Raw genomic sequence first — 18,876 nt, forward strand, 5'->3', positions numbered from 1 at the left:
ACCGATTTTCAGTTTTTGTGTTGGATTCCATAGGGCGAAACCAGGTCGAGCGACCGCAAAATCAGTTTGATTTTTCGAGAAAGATATTGTACAGATAAATTTTTCCGCCAAATACAGATTTTTGGAAAAAACAGTTGACAGCACTGATTAGCGTACGGCGACGGTGACCGAAGGAGACGAACTAGAACACTACCGAATATGCCCTAATAATCGCAAAAGGAAGTAAACAAACAGTGGTTCTCATTTGCCGATAAGCCCTTTTGTCGTGGGGCGATCGAATTGTTTCCTGCCGTTTTTTCGCCAGATAGGATCGTCTGGTTGCTATGCTACTAGAAAGTACCGAAGTGAATCAGCTATCTTGTTATTTGTGTTATGCTCGAAAAAAAACAACATCCTCCGTCATTTGGCATCAGTGTCTCAAGTCTTGTTCACTTGACCAGTTTCGTTCGTTCTCGGAGTTGAGCCATTTGCTGTGTTTTATGATAATTAACATTGACGGAACTTCATTGCCGGTTCTGCGGAAAGCAAACCGAAATCACCAATGTGTGTGCTGTCAAAATCTCCAGTCCGGTTTCTCCGGTGAAGAAGTGGTCCTCGCAACATGAGCAACATCGTGTGCGGGAAGCAGCAGCAGCAGCAGCATATGTATCAGAAGCTGCTGCCCCATAGGTGGCATAAAGGAGCCGAACGATTCGCCACTCAGTGCCACCCCTTCGGCCAGCGCGCAGTAGCATTTATTTGTCAGTGTGTGCATGGCTGTTGAGTTCGAGTTGTTAAGTGGAAACTTGCGAGAAAATATTTTCATTTATTTTTTTTTTGCGTTGCCCTCGATACGTGCTGGTGTGTTGGTGCTAAAAGTGCGTCCTTTTTTCGTTGGAGTTGGTGTGTGTTGGTCTAATTCGGTATGTGTTTTAGCATGCACAAAATATCAAATTAATCGGTGAATATTTTATGCAGATCTGACAAATTTTTACATCATCATCATCATCACTGCCGTTACTCAGTTAGCCGGGTAAGGATCTGTCGAAGGTCAACTCGACAAACGCCTTTCGGTAACTGTGCTAAAAGTTCTGAAGCCGTGCTTGATGTGGTGAAGGGGAAGAATAAAAATTTCAAATGTAATCAATGCGATTTTCAGAGCTGTCTTGAAAATGTTACCATTACTCAGTGCCCCAGAAAGGCGGTGTGGGTGGTCTATCGAAAAGTGATTAAAAATAGAAGTTCCTTTGAAAGTTTTGCGAACTGTTGCAAAGCTATTACCCCATGCCGGTGTGTTGGTGAAGGTGGGTTTGACCCACCAGTACGACACTGTATAAATGTGTTTGCTGTTGTTGGCAAGTTGGAAGGTTCTGTTGTTTTTATTGTGTCCTTCGACTCTCGGCATGGCCGGTGTGTTCTTTCTAAACGACTCTGTGCAAAATTCTTCTACTAGAGCTCAGACGTAGACCAGAAATTCCCCGAGAAATGTGAGCCTGTTGGCGTGTTAGAAGAGAATAATAATTGTTCCGGCTATAAATGAGTTAGGCTAGAAATGTTAATTAATGCTAGATCAAAGCAAAAGTGCTGTGTACTGAAAATTTGTGGATATCCGGATGCGGTTGTGATCCCACTCGGCTCCGCTGCTGTACCTTCGCAGTGCTGTTCCGCCGGCAGGATTTTGATTCGTCCGGTGAACCAGAGGCGTGGCAGTGTAATTTAAATTGAATTGAAACTCGGCCAGTCCGATTCAGGATAACAATTGTCGAGTGTTGTTGGTGGCGGTGTCGGAACCGGAATGGTCTCACTGGTGCCGCAAATGATTTGCGGTTTTTTGATTGATGCAAATGTTTTGGCCAGACAAAACGCAATCGAACCGACTACGAACTAATCGGATTTCAAGTGGTGTTTCGGCTCCCATCTGGATGCGTGCGTGGGTGTAGAAAGAAAAAAAAAAGCATAACACGAAAACAATCAAATTGCGAATCGATTTATTGTCACTGGGTTTGTGCTGCTAGTGATAGCCATTGTTCTGTGCTGATGTGCGGTGAAGTTCTGAAGTTGACGCAATAGAAGCAGATTCAATTTGGGAGTATATTTTCAAACAACAGCTGGATATTGCTGATGAAACCGAGTAGGTGTTGTGACCGAATAGCACAAACTGCTGGTGCACTGTAAAGTCGCAAATGCCGATTGGAAATGTTCCCTATCACCATCGAAGGAAGTACTCTTCTCAAGTTCAACCGGATTACCAGTAAGTATTGGTTGTAATTACTTTTTAGGCGTTATATTTTGCCACTTTTCAGAGTACAACTTTTGGGCTTTTAGACCTAAGGACTATTCACACAAATCCCTGTCGGTGTGGCGATTAAACCTGAAACGATGAAGTTTGATTACTGTCAAATCTGCCATGCATTTAATGGGACTTTTCCTAGAGCTTCGTAGTTCTGTGCTGTATGAAAGTTATTTGCGTACACCTTAAAGGACATGCTTCATATAGTTTAAATGTGTTTCTAATTACTTCATATAGTTCAAATGTGTTTCTAAATTCCATTGGAGCACTTAAGGTGAACTGTAGCGGAATGCGCGCATCGCGTTTTTGATCAATTATTCAAAAACAAGACCAATTTTCGAAAAACCACAATACACTTAAGTTTTCGCAATTGAATTTATCACAATTAATTATTCTTAGAATTTAATTGGTAATTGGTTTTTGAAATATATAAACAGTTACTGTTCCGTTTTACGAGGATGAATAAGATATTGAAAAATAGCATTTGAAGCAAAATTTCTCAAAGAATCTGAAAAGGCAACTCAAAATTATCAAACTTTAGCCGAAATAAGAAGCGTGTCGATAAGTAGTTAGCAACATTCAAACAGTTATTACTCTGAAATGGCTTAATTTTTTGCAGCGTGTTTTGCGGTGACATGTTTGTTTACATGTCAATAACAGCTGCGCAATCGATTGGTTTTGGTACGGATTTCCGTTTCAATGATGAGTCGAATTGATCCGGAAACGCGAAAGAAAATTCTGCACACTTGGTGCTCAGAAAGTGGTGTCACGTACAACGAAATGGCAAAACTGGTGAAAGTGCACCACACCAGTGTCAAAAATATTATCGAGAAGTTCGGTAAGACCCGGCCGGGACTTAAAAGTGGTTGAGTACATCAGGAAAAACCCATCGGTGTCGACGCAGGATTTGGCCAAGTTGTTCAACACCAGCATCGGGATGATTCAACGAATCAAAGTTCGGAACTCCCTGAAAACGTACAAGAAACAGAAGGTGCCGAAAAAGTCCCTGGTACAGCAAATTCAGGCCAAAACAAGAGCGCGAAAAGTGTATAACCGGATTCTACAGAATAAAGACGGATGCATCCTGATCGACGACGAAACCTACGCCAAGGAAGACTCTCGAGCGCTGCCCGGACCGCAATATTATACGAAATCGGTGTACCAGGACCTGGACGACGCTGACACCACGATGGCGATGGAAAAGTTTGGGCAGAAGGTGTTGGTCTGGCAAGCAATTTGTACCTGTGGTTTGCAGTCGTCGATTTTCTTCACGAAGGGCACAATTAACGCCAAGGTGTACGAGGAAGAATGTTTGAAGAAGAGAATGATGCCACTGTACAGAAATCATAAGGCTCCTCCTCTCTTCTGGCCGGATTTGGCTTCAGCCCACTACGCCAACTCCGTTCTACAGTGGTTGTCAAAAAATGTACAATTCGTGGAAAAGGACATCAACCCACCGAACTGCCCGAATCTTCGGCCAATTGAAAGGTATTGGGCAATTGTCAAGCGGAACTTTCGGAAGGAAGGTACAGCGTCCTAAAACATGCAGGAATTAAAAAAAAAACTGGACAGTTGCCACCAGGGAAGTCACAAAAGTAACTGTGCAAAATTTAATTTTGAATGTCAAGTCCAAAGTGCGAGCTTTTCACAAAAACTAGGATTTTCTTCAATATAATCAGTGAAATGCATAAAAATGTAATTTTTCTACAATATATCGAAAACTGATGTCAAAATATATTTTTTTTTGCTTTTTATTCAATAATCAATGTTGCTAACTACTTTTCGATACACTCCTTAACATAAATTAGAAAAAATTTCAATTGAATTTCATAAGCTTTTCATCATTTTCTGTATTGCTTGCACGCTGCTGTTCCGTATGATGGAGGTGCGAGATATACACTGTGAGCTCGGTGGCGTTATATTGTGAGCAAAAATTAAATACAAAATAATGACACGATTTTTTGCACCATTGGCTTATTTGTTGAAATAATGAGTTGATGAGTTCATTTTCTAAAATAACTGGCGTTTATAACGCTAGTAATGTCCAACTATGTTTAGCTCGATGTATTGATTCTAGACAGGGTACTGAATGAAATGAATACAAGCCAGGTATTATCGTTTATTTAGAACATTGAAACACTCATATAACCTGGTACCAGAATCACAATTCCAAAGTATATACGTTTATGGAAAATTAGCTTATTTTGTACATTTCATTTTCTAGTAACAGATCGGCTGAAAAGTTCGAATCGTTTCTATGAGAGGGCGCCACTAGAATTAAATCCATACCATTTTCAGTTAGTACCAACCTTCAAAAGATACGTGTATAAATTTGACAGCAGTCTGATTATTTGTTTGTGAGATATTGCATTTTGAGTGAAGCTACTTTTGTTATTGTGAAAAAAATGGAAAAAAAGGAGTTTCGTGTGTTGATGAAACACTACTTTTTGATGAAAAAAAGTGCCGCCGATACCAAAAAATGGCTTGATGAGTGTTATCCAGACTCTGCACCGGGCGAAGCAACAATTCGTAAGTGGTTTGTAAAATTTTGTACTGGTCATATGAGCACCGAAGACGATGAACGCAGTGGACGTCCAAAAGAGGCTGTTACCGATGAAAACGTGAAAAAAATCCACAAAATGATTTTCAATAACCGTAAAGTGAAGTTGATCGAGATAGCTGACACCCTAAAGATATCAAAGGAACGTGTTGGACATATTATTCACGAATATTTGAATATGAGAAAGCTTTGTGCAAAATGGGTTCCGCGTGAGCTCACAATCGATCAAAAACAACAACGAATTGATGATTCTGAGCAGTGTTTGGAGCTGTTATATCGAAATAAAACCGAATTTTTTCGCCGATATATAACAATGGACGAAACATGGCTCCATCACTTCACTCCGGAGTCCAATCGACAGTCAGCTGAGTGGACTGCACGCGATGAACCGAACCCAAAGCGTGGAAAGACTCAACAATCGGCCGGTAAGGTTATGGCGTCTGTATTTTGGGATTCGCATGGTATAATTTTCATCGACTACCTTGAAAAAGGAAAAACCATCAACAGTGACTATTATATAGCGTTATTAGAGCGTTTGAAGGACGAAATTTCAAAAAAACGGCCTCATTTGAAGAAGAAAAAAAGACGGGTGGGTAATGTCAGAGATATAACTGGATGTCGTGAATACGAAAACAACTGACATGTTTCTTAACACTTCCAAATATCAATTAGTTGTTCAATTGTATGAATTATGCAAGCATTCCCCTTTGCACATTTTTCGCAAAAACAACGAAGGCTTCATTTTTTGTTGAGAGGCTTGTTTCTACCTGATTTCGTTTGTAGCTTTTTCACTAATGGGCGGTCCTAACGGCTATAAAAATATATAGCATTCAGAAAGGTCAAATTGCGTAATTCTCTACGACATTAAACTCTGGAACATTTTTCGCAAAAACAAAGAAGGCTTCACTTGATCTCGATTACTGTGAATTTCACACAGCAAAAAGTGCACAAATCTAACCAAACTGTTCTAGATTTGCACTAAACTGAGGATATTTCCTTTCGATTTGCGAACAACAAATCCTAATAGTTCTTTAGAAAACTTTTAGAGCCATTAGAACGGCTGATTTTGTGCAATGCTCTCCACCGTTGTTTTTTCACCAATGCTAATGACTGGCAGCTGTGACGTAATCGCTCTTGTCGAAAGCGAAACTAATTGTGCAGACGACACAAAACACATCTGCTCGCAGTGGCGATACAATCCAAACTGATTCAAGTTTTGTTGAGAGGCTTGTTTCTACCTGTTTTCGTTTGTAGCCTTTTCACTAATGGGCGGTCCTAACGGCTATAAAAATAGCCGCATACAGAATTTTAATGTCGATTATATCATTTCGGATTTGCATAATTTATTGAAAGAAACTATCAATATGCTGTAGGGATTCGTTTCCAGCATTCAGAAGAGTCAAATTGCGTAATTCTCTACGACATTAAACTCTGGAACATTTTTCGCGAAAAAAGGCTTCACTTGATCTCGATTACTGTGAATTTCACACAGCGAAAAGTGCACAAATCTAAGCAAACTGTTCTTGATTTGCAGTAAACTGAGGATATTTCCCTACGATTTGCGAACAACAAATCCTAATAGTTCTGTAGAAAACTTTTAGAGCCATTAGAACGGCTGATTTTGTGCAATGCTCTCCACCGTTGTTTTTTTCCCAATGCTAATGACTGGCAGCTGTGACGTAATCGCTCTTGTCGAAAGCGAAACTAGCTGTGCAGACGACACAAAACACTTCTGCTCGCAGTGGCGATAGAATCCTTAACAAAAATTCAATGTTAAGAGATTTCCTTTTATGTGATTTCGTTTGTAGCTTTTTCACTAATGGGCGGTCCTAACGGCTATAAAAATATTTGCATACAGAATTTTAATGTCGATTATTTCATTTCGGATTTGCATAATTTATTGAAAGAAACTATCAATATGTTGTAGGGACTCGTTTCTAGCATTCACAAGGACCAAATTGAGGAACTCACTGCGATATTCACCACTTTTCGGAACATTTTTCCCGGACGATTTGTTGTATAGCAGACGATATTTTGTTCTCTTCCTTAGAACGCGTTCTGATTGGCTGGTGTTGACATGGATCAAATGAGACAGGTTTTTCAATAGTGTACTATTGAAATACTTCAATGCTTTTGCTATACACGTTTAAATTGAAAAATTTCGATTCTATTGGTAGTTAGATTATATAAATCCTTTCACAGATCACTGAGCTATGAGCTTTAAAAATACGAGAAAGGCAAACGCGCCTTATGAATTATCCTCTTCGATACTCGTTTATACCAAACATTTCAGAAAAGTTTAATTTTGAAATATTTGAGACTATGTCACAAAACTGAAAATTTTATCATAAAATTGTGATCATATTTCCGATGGCATGTCGCAAGAATTATGTTGATTCATTAGATACAATAATAGATATTCACGATCAAAAACTTATCACTCTCTCAGAGGGTAAATTTTGAAAAGGCACCCCATAGTAAAGTAAGTCGTATTCACGACAAAAGTCAAGACAATGCACCGTGTCACAAGTCGATGAAAACCATGCTGAAATTGAACGAATTGGGCTTCGAATTGCTCCCTCATCCACCGTATTCTCCAGATTTGGCCCCCAGTGACTTTTTCCTGTTCTCAGACCTCAAGAGAATGCTTGCTGGTAAAAAAATTTAGAAGCAATGAAGAGGTAATCGCTGAAACTGAGGCCTATTTTGAGGCAAAGGACAAATCGTACTACAAATAAGGTATCGAAAAGTTGGAAGATCGCTATAATCGCTGTATCGCCTATGATGGCAATTATGTTGACTAATAAAAACGAATTTTGGCAAAAAAATGTGTGTTTCTATTAAACGATACGAACTTTTCAGCCGAACTGTTAATTGTCCAGTAATTCCTTATTTCAATAATTTTTCAATCGATAATGAAATTCGACTGCGCTGTCTCATGCGATGAATTACTATTTGGTACTGGTAAAGATACCGAAAATACTTGAATATTTTCTTGTTTTCGATCGCTCTTTAGAAGGAGCTTGCTACTAAACTCAGGCATATACATTGTTAGCATGTTAGTCAATAGATATTATGTATATCTTATGTTAGTTAATTATAAATAGTGTAATACTATTTAAGTTAGTTAGTTAATTATAAATAGTGTAATACTATTCAATAACAATAAAAATTGAAATGGAAATATATATTCACAAATCCATTACGAATCAAATCAATAACAGTCTCTTTTTACGAGTAATTAAAACGTGTGGTAAGCCCACTGTGCTCAATCACTGAAAATATTTCTGGTTTCGATGTGTCGGTTTTGCCTGTTATGCTTTGTGCGACGATTCGTGCAACTCAAGCGGCTATATTTTGCGCGCATTTTCTCGCTCTACATTTCAACTTAAGGATCAAATGTAAACCAAGTTTACTTGTGTTGGTAATTTGTGTATTACGTACATTTTATTTGGTACGTGTGTCATAGATCTATGCAGTGCAACCAGTTTATCAAAGTGGCTTGAACGATTGAGTTTGAAACAATCTGTATTAGCAACAATTTATTCTCTATCGAATGTTAAGTCTGGCTTTTAGGATAAAAGATCAGTTTTGATAAATTTTGTTTGATGTAAAATTGATTATTTTTTGTGAATGTAGATTTAAATTCCCTAATACAATATTTAGCAACACTGCTTCAATGTATTTGTATTATGTCGTTTTCGCTTGATGCTAAACCTAATCCAGTTTCCACTGTAACTGCTGTCAAGCCGTTTGTTTGAAGACAGTTTCGAACCTAGTTTCAACGTTGTTGAACTGAAAATCGAGTCAGTTTCGAACCTGGTTTTTGTATCAGGTTTGCTCAAACCCCCGTTGCTAAGTGCGAAGTCAACGCGGTTTAGTGAAAAGTGTTTGTTTGATGAAACTACCCTGGGTCAGTTTCAGTTTCTCAAGCGAAAACGACATTATATTGTGCTGCACAAAATATACAAAACTAATGTCGTTTTCGTTTTTAAATTGCACTACACTGGTGTAGCGAAAGCTGCACTGAAACCGTTCGTTTTTACCAATTGCACTACACCAGTGCTACACTTTTTCTGCACCGATACCACTGGTGTAGCACTCATCAAAAGTTTGGTGTAGCCCTGCGCAATGGAATCGTTTATTGTAGTCAATGGTTACTGTTTATGTTTTCGTCATTTTTGTTCGTTTATTCATGCCTCAGTGTAGCACTGCACCGGTGTAGTGCAAATTAAAAACGAAAACGCCATAAGTGATTTCTGTTACAAAAGCAGTTTTCCGGAGAAAAAAAATAGTTTTACGACAACATTCCATATCCATTGCCTTACGCGTATTAAATTAATGGTTCATATTTTGCGGGTTTACTTATCGGTACGTAAATCTTTGTTTCGCAATAATTTTTGCAAGAGAAAATTCATATAGGAATGTGTTCGTTGCTAATCAAATGTGCTAATGAAAGTAAGCTGAAACTGAAATAATTTTTCGCGAGCAGTTTTCAGAAAAACGTAAGAGTTTTAGACTAAGATTTTCGCTTTTCTTGAATAGCAATTCTAAGCAGAATTAATTGATTTGTTTGTTTTTCAAACATACGAAAAATTTATTGATCGAAATCAGAAACAAATGCGCAGGAATTTGTTTTTACGCACACATTGTTGACATTACTCATGCGCTTGCAAAGTGATTTGCTTCTTAACAATAATTTTCGGTCAGACGCAGCTAGATTTGTGGAAGACTTAATATTGTGAATTAGTACCATGGATTTTTACGTGCATACCGAAATAACAATTCGACTGCCTTCTGGTTTAAATTGTAATTTATAAGAGCTATGTAACTGATCCAACAATGACTACCTGTGTTATGGCAGCTATAATCAACGCCTGTTTTGATAAGTAACACCATAATTTTGAAATTGTTTTTTTAAGCTTTCATTGCTCGGTCCTCAAAATATTGCAAGATTTTGACCTTATCATTGCACAGTGATCCGAAACGGGAAATTAGTGAGACAAAAATATTTCGGCTATTTTTTTTTTGTATTTGTGTCCTCACAAAAGTTGTTTGCAATCAACTGGCGAAAAAGGTTTGGTAAAAGGTTTTATGGTCCCATAGACTGCTACTGAATGTTTCACCGATTCGGTTCCGGATTTACAGAGTGTATGCACCAAAAAAGGGAAAAAATAGTCACTCACGTTTCTCAGAGAAGATTGAGTTTTATTTAGATCCGACTTCTGGTTCCGGAATTACAAGGAAATATGTGCAAATTTATGAAAACCTAAATGAAAATAAATAGTTTTGAAATTCTTCAAAAGTCCCCAAAAAGTTGATCCAAATCCGTCTTCCGGTTCCGGTATCACATTAGTATGCGATTAGTGAAAATTTTCAATTTCGTAAGTATTTTTTCACAAGCGGCGACGAACCGAGGTGCACATGTTTATAAAACAAATTCATCCAGTTGGCAGTCTTTGTTAATTAGTGAATATATTAAACTTCTTTGGGACTACTAGTTTTCGGTTTCCGCTTCCGAAAGCAACGATAATAGTGAAGAAAAACTTCAAAATTGGAACTCACTTCGATTTCGCAGTGTCTTAAAAGATACTGTGCGATTTCATCCAGATCCGACTTCCGGTTCCGAAATTATTGGGCAATGAGTATCAAAATATGGAACCCGTTATTACAAAATGATACGTCTGGTACGGAAGAAGAAAACGCCATCGCCTAGCACACAGTGTGCTTTGTTTAATTTTGTATAGCGTGCAGGGTTGCCACATTTAATTCTATGTTAATTTGACATAACTGTTTACAAATTGAAAAAGTGATGGTAGTTTAGGTATATTAAAGAATGCTTTTAATTTTATTCAAATTTGAAAAAAAACTTGACAGAATCTTCTAGTGGTGTTTTTGAAAATGTAAGTGATATGAGTAAGGCATCATTACATCACTAAGTGGAAAATATAAGCCGTCTAGTACAGCCCACATATCTTCTTACAAAATAACCTGTTTTAATGCTTAGTTTAGTGTTTATGTAACCTAGTAGACATCTATCCGGGAGATTTACGATTTATATAGTCTTAGTAGGTCCTTCGAATGGCCAAGTTTGAATTCATTTTGGCTCAGTCGTCTTGGTTATCTAGATATTTTTAGTTGAAATAATTAAACTGTCTTGCCATCTACTGTGATAGCCTGGTGTGAACTAGAAGATTAGAACAAGACAAGCTCAAACCAAGAATGAAGTTAGAGCGATAGTTGTTCGTAAGAATCATTCGAAAATAAATAAAAATTAAATTTAATTTCAAATAACCAAACTATCGTCTTCTTCTATCATTATCATAGCACTTCTGTTTAGAACTAATTGTCCGTCAATTAAAATAACTCTATATATATATAACCGACTGAGGAAAAAAAACACTGCTTTCCTGTGTCACTTGGGGTGATGCAGAGAATTCCTCCGTCACTAGCAGCAACAAATGTTGAACTCACATATGAATAATATGAATGAATAATTTAAATCAAAAGTTGTTTAGGTTCCACACAAAACTCCAGTCTTTCATCCAAATTCGAACTTCTGTGCCGAGATTACAGGTTGATCAGTGCTTAAAATGTGTCAAACCGTCGTCAAACTTAAAAAATCTTCGAAATCTGACAGAAAAATAGTCCAATTAGCAGGTTATGTTAGTTGATAGCCATACTTCGATTAAATAGGTCCCTGGATTCCGGTTTCGGAATTGTCTGAAATAGTGTAATTTATTTCGTTTTCTCAGAGATGACTTAACCGATCTGAGAACGGTTTCAGTTTGTAGGTTAACTATGTATAGTCTAAGAGAAGTAATTTATGAAAAATATGAGTGGTAAGAGAAAGGCATCACTACACTACTAGATCACAGATAACATATATACAGGCTCGAACTAAATTTTTCAAAATGCTGTGTAAATATCAATTTTGCTATACATTGGAAACACTACTGCCACCTACTCGACTGTTCGCCGCGATCTTTTAAAACGTTCCACTACATTCCGGAACAATAACAAAATCCTCCTGCCTGTTATAGAAATATTCCAATTACAACAATTTTAACACTTGTCACACGTAGAAATTAAACGAGAATTCGATCGGAATAAAACAAAAATAAACTTGTCATTTTAACTAACAGCAAAACAAAAATCTAACGTGAAGTGAATGTTGCACCCAAAATTGTGTCTCATATGAAAGCGGCACCCACATAGGGGTGGCCCTCGTGTCGATCGTGGTGACATCTGCAAGTGTTCGCCATGCAGATTGAGCAAATTTTACACACAGTTCATATGTGAGCCTGTATATCTGTTTTCTGTGACTAAATGAATTCAAACAGATATTGTACAACAAGCCATTATTCGACGATAATCGAATCCATCTGGTCCATATACGAATTCTTTCTAGCTCTATTATATTAGTCCGGTTTTGTTATTGAATATAGTTGTATCGAATTTTGCAACATGACCGATGTTGAAATGTTGTTCTTGGCATTTTCCATCGAGAATACTGTTTCTTACATCAAAAACTGGCGATATGTTTAAAAAAATGAACACGCAAGTGGGATTTTATTTTGCAATTCGTATCTAAACAATTTCATAACAGAAGCTTGTGATTGTAAAATAGGGCCGAATGATTGAATTATTTGATTAGAACCAACCGAACAAATTGGTGACCACCTGAGCTCTTAAGTCGACCGGATTATTTCAACTTTGTTCCAATTTAATTAAAAGAAAAAAAAGTCTTATGCTTATAAATACAACTTAATTAACCATAAAGTACCGCCCAATACACCACACCAGTAACAATTTTTCTTTTCCCACTCTCGTTTCGTCCCACAGGTCACGAATATTTTTTGGCGAGTTTATGCGAGAAAACCGGATACGCGTGGGTGCCAGTGCGACTGTGAATGGAAACCCAGTAACCTCGTCGACGTCGTCGTCGTCCGCGTCGTCGTCATCGTCCTCGTCGTCCGCTTTGTCGGCGACATCGGCGTCCCAGCTAACGGCCAGTGTCAGTGCGGGTTGCGGGGACAGGGTATGTACCGGAACTGGTACCGGGGAAGAGTTGTACTCCGTTTCAGCCGGTTCCGTCAGCTCGTCGGGGGACAGTACGGCTTCGTCGCTGCTGGCACAAGACATTTGTAATAGCAATACCCCGGTTGCCAGCAGTCAGTGCTCTACTCCGGTCGGAAGTGGTGTCAATAATTTCGGTACCGTCCGCAGTCACAGTGCTCATAACGGTAATGGACCGATTTCGCCGGTATCACCCCAGCAACAGCAACAGCAGCAGCAGATAAGCTCATTGGGGGTTGCGGCAATTGTGCAGCAACCGAGTGCACAAAGTTATCTTGCGTCCGCACTCTATACAGGACAACGGATTGTGCCATCTGGTGCCTCTGTTGGTGGTGGAAGTTCAGTAGTGGAATCAGGAGTTGGAGTCGTATCGGTTTCGGGCAGCAGTATTTGTACTAATAATAATAATAATAATAACAATAATAGTAGTAGTAATAATAATAATAATAGTCATAACGGTATCAACAACAATAACAACACGGTAGACTGCGCTGCCAACAATGGAGAATTATTAGCTACCGGAGGACCAAATTTAAGCTTATCTGGTGCATCGGTCGGTAGTCGGAAAAATAGCTGCAGCAGTAATGACGACGTCCAGCATCACAACACAACCGGTGAGTACGGGCGTGATTGGAATAATTTTGATCGGGTGAATTTTTGTTACTGTATCGGACTGATCATTACTTTACTAAGATCTTAAGATTACATTGCTGATCTTTAAGCTGGAGAATAGGTCAATAGAACTTTAAGGTTTCAAAATAATCGTTTTCAGTAGAACAACATTGGAAGAATGTGCTGCGGTTCATGGAATATTAAAGAAATTTCATGTTAACTATTCGTTGGACACAGATCTTTTTCTTTCAAACATTAATTGACGTAAATTGCTAGAAAAAAATGGTCTGTCGAACCGTAATATTATTTATCAACATCATTTTAATGATTTTTTTTTAATATTTCACTCTCGACAATGCTGTATAGTTCAACTTGGAATCACTTGTTAGTCGATTTAAATACCATTACTGAGCGGTTTGAGAAACTATACGAACTTAGGAAGAGTGAAAATATCGCCTAATCATCGCAATGCTAATTAAAACAGCAGATGAGTGCTGTTCCTTAATTTTTCTATTCGATTTCATTCGATATTCGTCAATCCAGCATTGCATCCAAAAATAAAAACGAGTCTTGAGACCAGTTAAATGAAATGAAAATACTCACGGAACGACCGAAATTAGCTTTGCGCCTAATTCGTATTACTGTTTTTGAAATCAACTAATTTTAACATCAAAACTGCAAAACTAACTAATAAATTGGTTAATATTCAGAATTTATTTTGCTGAAAAAAATTCTTGTTTTTAGCGAATATATTTAGATGGCGAAAATCCTGGACAAAAACCAGCAACATTACAATCCCACACGAAATTCTCGTTGTCAACTAATTTTGTTGTTAAATTCTACACTCAAAATAATAATCATGTTATAGTTACGTGCAAAGTTATGTAAATATTTTCCACCCTACTTTTCACGTAGATTTTAATGGACTGACATTTAAAAGCTGTTTAATGCATAATGCAGTAAAAGTTACGTGTTTCATAGGTAAAATGTAATGTACTGCTCATATCACATTTACCTATCAGTTCATACCAAATTTAGATACCAGAGAATTATTATTTTATATATTGGTTAAAGCAAAGACATCATATTAACAAGATATCCAGCTCTCACATTTCCCGAACAAATAATTGGCAACATCCTTTTTTGCGAGCATGTCGCCCTCAGGTGAGTCCGCATCGAATCTCATACATAGAAGTAGGGGAGAGAAATGTCAAATTCGTACGCGCCAAAATAGCAGGGCTGCGCACCCATACAATTGACATGATATGTTGAATGAGACGCCGTGCGATGGCGTTGCTGAACTGAAGATTGAGATCGCTCCAAGCTGACAGGGTCTGGTTAAAGTCAAAAGGGAGATTTCAGATTCTTATATAAATCTAGGAAATGAAAAATAAAGCATTTATTTCAGAAAATTAGCATAGAATTTTAATGGCTGAAAATAAAAAGCAACTAATAACGTGGGATCTCGAATCGGCAAGCCTTCAGAAATCATATTGTCACTGCCATCCAACCGAAGCCGAAGTCGAGATACGAGAACTCCCACAACACTACCGATGCAGGTTGAAGTCGCAATACATGGTTCCAGTGTCTCTAGCTTCATACCGATTTTGAACTCGTTTTTCGGTGGACCAACGACATGTTTGAAGCATTCGGAAGGAGCGGCAAACTTCCGAACTCACGCAGGTACTCGGTCCAGTTAACCACATAGAAAGTTTCATACTGGAATGGTCCGGTCGATGTAGTAAAAATTGTAATTAAATAACATTTCTCGCAAATATTTACACTACTTACAATTTGAGAGCCACTGTTCGCCATTTTCAAAATCGAGTTTTTACACTGGAAATTCACGTAGATTGTTTGACGTTTGGTCAATTCACGTACACCTTATGTGATGACTCTATTCATTTTAGGGGATGTTCGTGTAACATTCAATTTCGTCACGTAAAATATTAAATTTGACATTTGAAACCAATTTACGTGATTTTTAAGTGAATCGAACGTGAATTTTTATTTGTGTGTAGGACAGGACCAGACAACTGGCTTCTTTTTCCAGAAAAATATGTCTCATCTTATTCCGGTTGCTCCCTGCTGTAAATAATAAATACCTCGCGATCGCTGTTGTCAGTAGAGATAATTATTCATTCTGAAAACTTTCTCCCCTTATAACATGCAATTATTTATCATTTGAAAACATTTAGGCAAATGTTATATCGGTCAAAAATATAGCCCTGGATTCATTTTGATCATATGTTTGTTTTGAAGAAAACGTTTAGTTGAAACAGCTTAATAAAATTTTTCTGAAACACTCAATTTTGGGTAATTAATTTTTGCAGCTTTATTAACTAAAGTGTTCAACATATTCTATTTGAGAAAAATAATAACATAAAGAAGTACCCAAAGATTCGGTGCTATTCTCAACCAACATAATCAATATTCTCGTCCATACCACACTTCGTGATTTCAGGCTTTCTCTTTGTATCATCCAGTGATTGTTAAATGTACTCGTATACTTTCCGCATTGACAGGACTTAAAAACAAATTGAATTTAAATCCTATTGAAATTAATAATTTTGAAAAGATGACCCGAAAAATAAAATATCCAATATCAAGCTACATTGTTACCGACGATCAGGAATCAGAACAAATTGGCTCAAATGGCACGTTCCCCTTGATATTTGGAGATTTGTGCCTTGCCATCAATTTGTTTTTAGCATCATTTTCCCGATATATAAGAGGGAAGGATTGAAAGGAAATGGTAAGGGTTGGACTAGGAGGATGGGAAAAATTGACGACACAAAAACCCATAAAAGCAGAAGTAAATTCTGCACCCCTAAGGGATGCTGAACAATCTGCTGAGGATCACATTTAGTGGAAGCAGAAGGAAATTCTGAACCTCGACGAGGTCCTGAACAGTCTGCTGTTAATAAAACCTCCAACCCCCGAGAGGATTTAGAGATCTTACAAAAGCGACACCATTCTGCACTCCCGGAAGAATGCAGAACGACTCGCAGTATGTACGAGCAGAAGTAAATTCGGTACTCCCCAAAAGATGCCAAACAATCTGCTAAACTCTATTTAAGGTGAATACAGAAGGGATTCATTCACTCCAGGAAGAACGATGAACTCTTCTGACAATAGCTCCTTACCACATTGGGTGAGAAACGAGAGAATATCCTTCAATTTTAGCTCCGCATACACAGACTCAACCATGTATGGAGAACCCAAAACCCGGATACGTAGCTGCGTCAATGCGGGACAGTTACATATCAGATGATATGAAGTACCATAATCGCATTCACACAAATCACACGAATAATACTCAGCACGTTGAATAGTAGCCATGTGATAATTGAGTTTGCAATGTCCAGTCAGAGCTCTGACCAGAATACTTCAATGCTACTTGGAGAAATGCAGAAGGCACTTTGACATTTTCAGATTTAAATCTGGTAGAAATGCTTTTGTCTGAGCGCAAGTTTGCAAGCTGCGCCAGTAGCTGGCATGTTTGGATGCAGCCCAAGAACGTATCTTGTCCTTTATCCAACTAGTTGAAAGTGGTAAAGCTGGTTCAGGACCAACGAAATCATTCGTTGCACCAGCTCTAGCCAAATCATCAGCCCCTTTTCCAGTAATACCAGAATGGCCGGGTACCCATAAGAAGTAAACAGCATTTGAAATGCTGAGGTCTTCAATTTGAGTTCGACATGCGATCACTAGATTCGACCGTGAGTCATTCGAACTGAGTGCTTTTAAGGCTGCCTGACTGTCGGAACAAAAATAAATACGTTTACCACAGATCCTCGGCTGAAGTGCCGATTGTAATCCACACAGAATTTCCTCATTTCACGACAGTAGACACCAGCACCAGCACGACCATTCAACAGAGAACCGTCCGTAAAACAAACTATGTGTTCATCAAGTTGTCGTTCCAGACAACCAGACAACCATTCCTAACGAAGAGGATTGCTCACATTGAATGTTTTAAAAGGAAAACTGCATGTGAGAGTTAGGTCACTAGGAGAGAGTAAATACTCATCCCACTTAACCATTTGAGACCACAAGCGAGTGTGGCTGGTAGCATAATCTAATGGGTTACTGTTCCAAAGCCCTGTAACCTTAAGACGGTATGCACAAGATAATGCTTCTTGTTTTAGGAACACATGTAGTGGTTTAATGCACAGTAGCGCCTCTAGAGCAGCAGTAGGAGTTGTCGTGAATGCTCCTGTCATCGCCATTAGGACCATCCTTTGGAGATGATTTAGCTTTGACTGAACTGTCGCGACTTCTCCTTTCTGCCACCATACAAGACATCCATATGCTAAAATTGGTCTAACAATAGTTGTGTAGATCCAATGAATATATCTGGGTTTGAGTCCCCATGATTTTCCAAAAGCTCGTCTGCATTGGCCGAAAGCCATGCAAGCTCTTTCAATCCTGAAGTCAATGTGAGCAGACCAATTCAGTTTTGAGTCAAGAATAACCCCGACGTATTTAACTTGATCGACCACAGTGACCCCTGAACCAAAGAACTGCAACGGACGAGCTCCTGTAATTATCCTACGATGAGTGAAAAGCACCATTGATGTTTTGCCCGGATTTACAGATAATCCAACCTGACAACACCATTGTTCAACAGATCGCAGGGGTTGCTGCATTAAATCAAAGAGAGTGTTAATGCTTATACCGGTCATCAATATATGATAATCGTCGGCAAAACCATAAGTCGGAAAAACAAGGTTATTAAGTTTCCTTAACAAACCATCAGCGACTAGGTTCCATAAAAGTGGGGATAGTACACCACCTTGAGGACACCCACAGACACTCAGCTTTCTAATCTCTGGCTCGCCGAAGCGATGATCAAAGAAATTGATTGCTAAGCATTGCGTGTATCCAGTAAGGGAAAAACCCAAGATATTCCGTTCACGACTGCAATGTTTAACCTCCTGCAGCCATTCAGCCATCGGCACGGAAATACACCTTGACTTAGGAGTTCCTATTTTTGTGGCCTTTTACGACATGGAACAGGAAACCAGTGGATCAATTCTTGGTAAAAAATAATTCCGCCGGATGCCACACGGCTTACCTGTTTGGTGGACTTATACCACCGGTACAGGTGGACCGTAGCGTTATTCTTAGCCAGTTGGGAAACCGCTACCGACACTACACGGCTATCTAGGCTGCTCAGAGAGGGAAGTTAACATTGATGGTCAACTTCCATGGATGGCCGAGCAGCCGGTAAAAGCATAATCTAATATCAAGCTACATTGTTACCGACGATACTGACAACACTTTTTCTACCACCCTGCAGTAATATTGATTTCAACAACTTGTACTTGCTTATGTCAATTTCAACCAATCA

The 18,876-nt window shown here is 38.5% G+C and overlaps 1 protein-coding gene across 1 annotated transcript in view; it reads left to right on the forward strand.

Annotated features, from left to right (window-relative positions):
* LOC131438807 (homeobox protein 5) overlaps positions 1–18,876 on the forward strand; it is a 154,191-nt gene that overhangs the window by 13,639 nt on the left and 121,676 nt on the right. Inside the window, exons 2-3 of the mRNA XM_058609103.1 lie at positions 958–2,230; positions 12,675–13,522. Coding sequence (XP_058465086.1) covers positions 2,163–2,230; positions 12,675–13,522 — 916 coding nt within the window. The 5' untranslated portion in view covers positions 958–2,162. The remainder of the gene's footprint in view (positions 1–957; positions 2,231–12,674; positions 13,523–18,876) is intronic.

The sequence above is a fragment of the Malaya genurostris genome, chromosome 1 (genome assembly GCF_030247185.1).
Source record: "Malaya genurostris strain Urasoe2022 chromosome 1, Malgen_1.1, whole genome shotgun sequence".
Taxonomy (NCBI): Eukaryota; Metazoa; Arthropoda; class Insecta; order Diptera; family Culicidae; genus Malaya; species Malaya genurostris.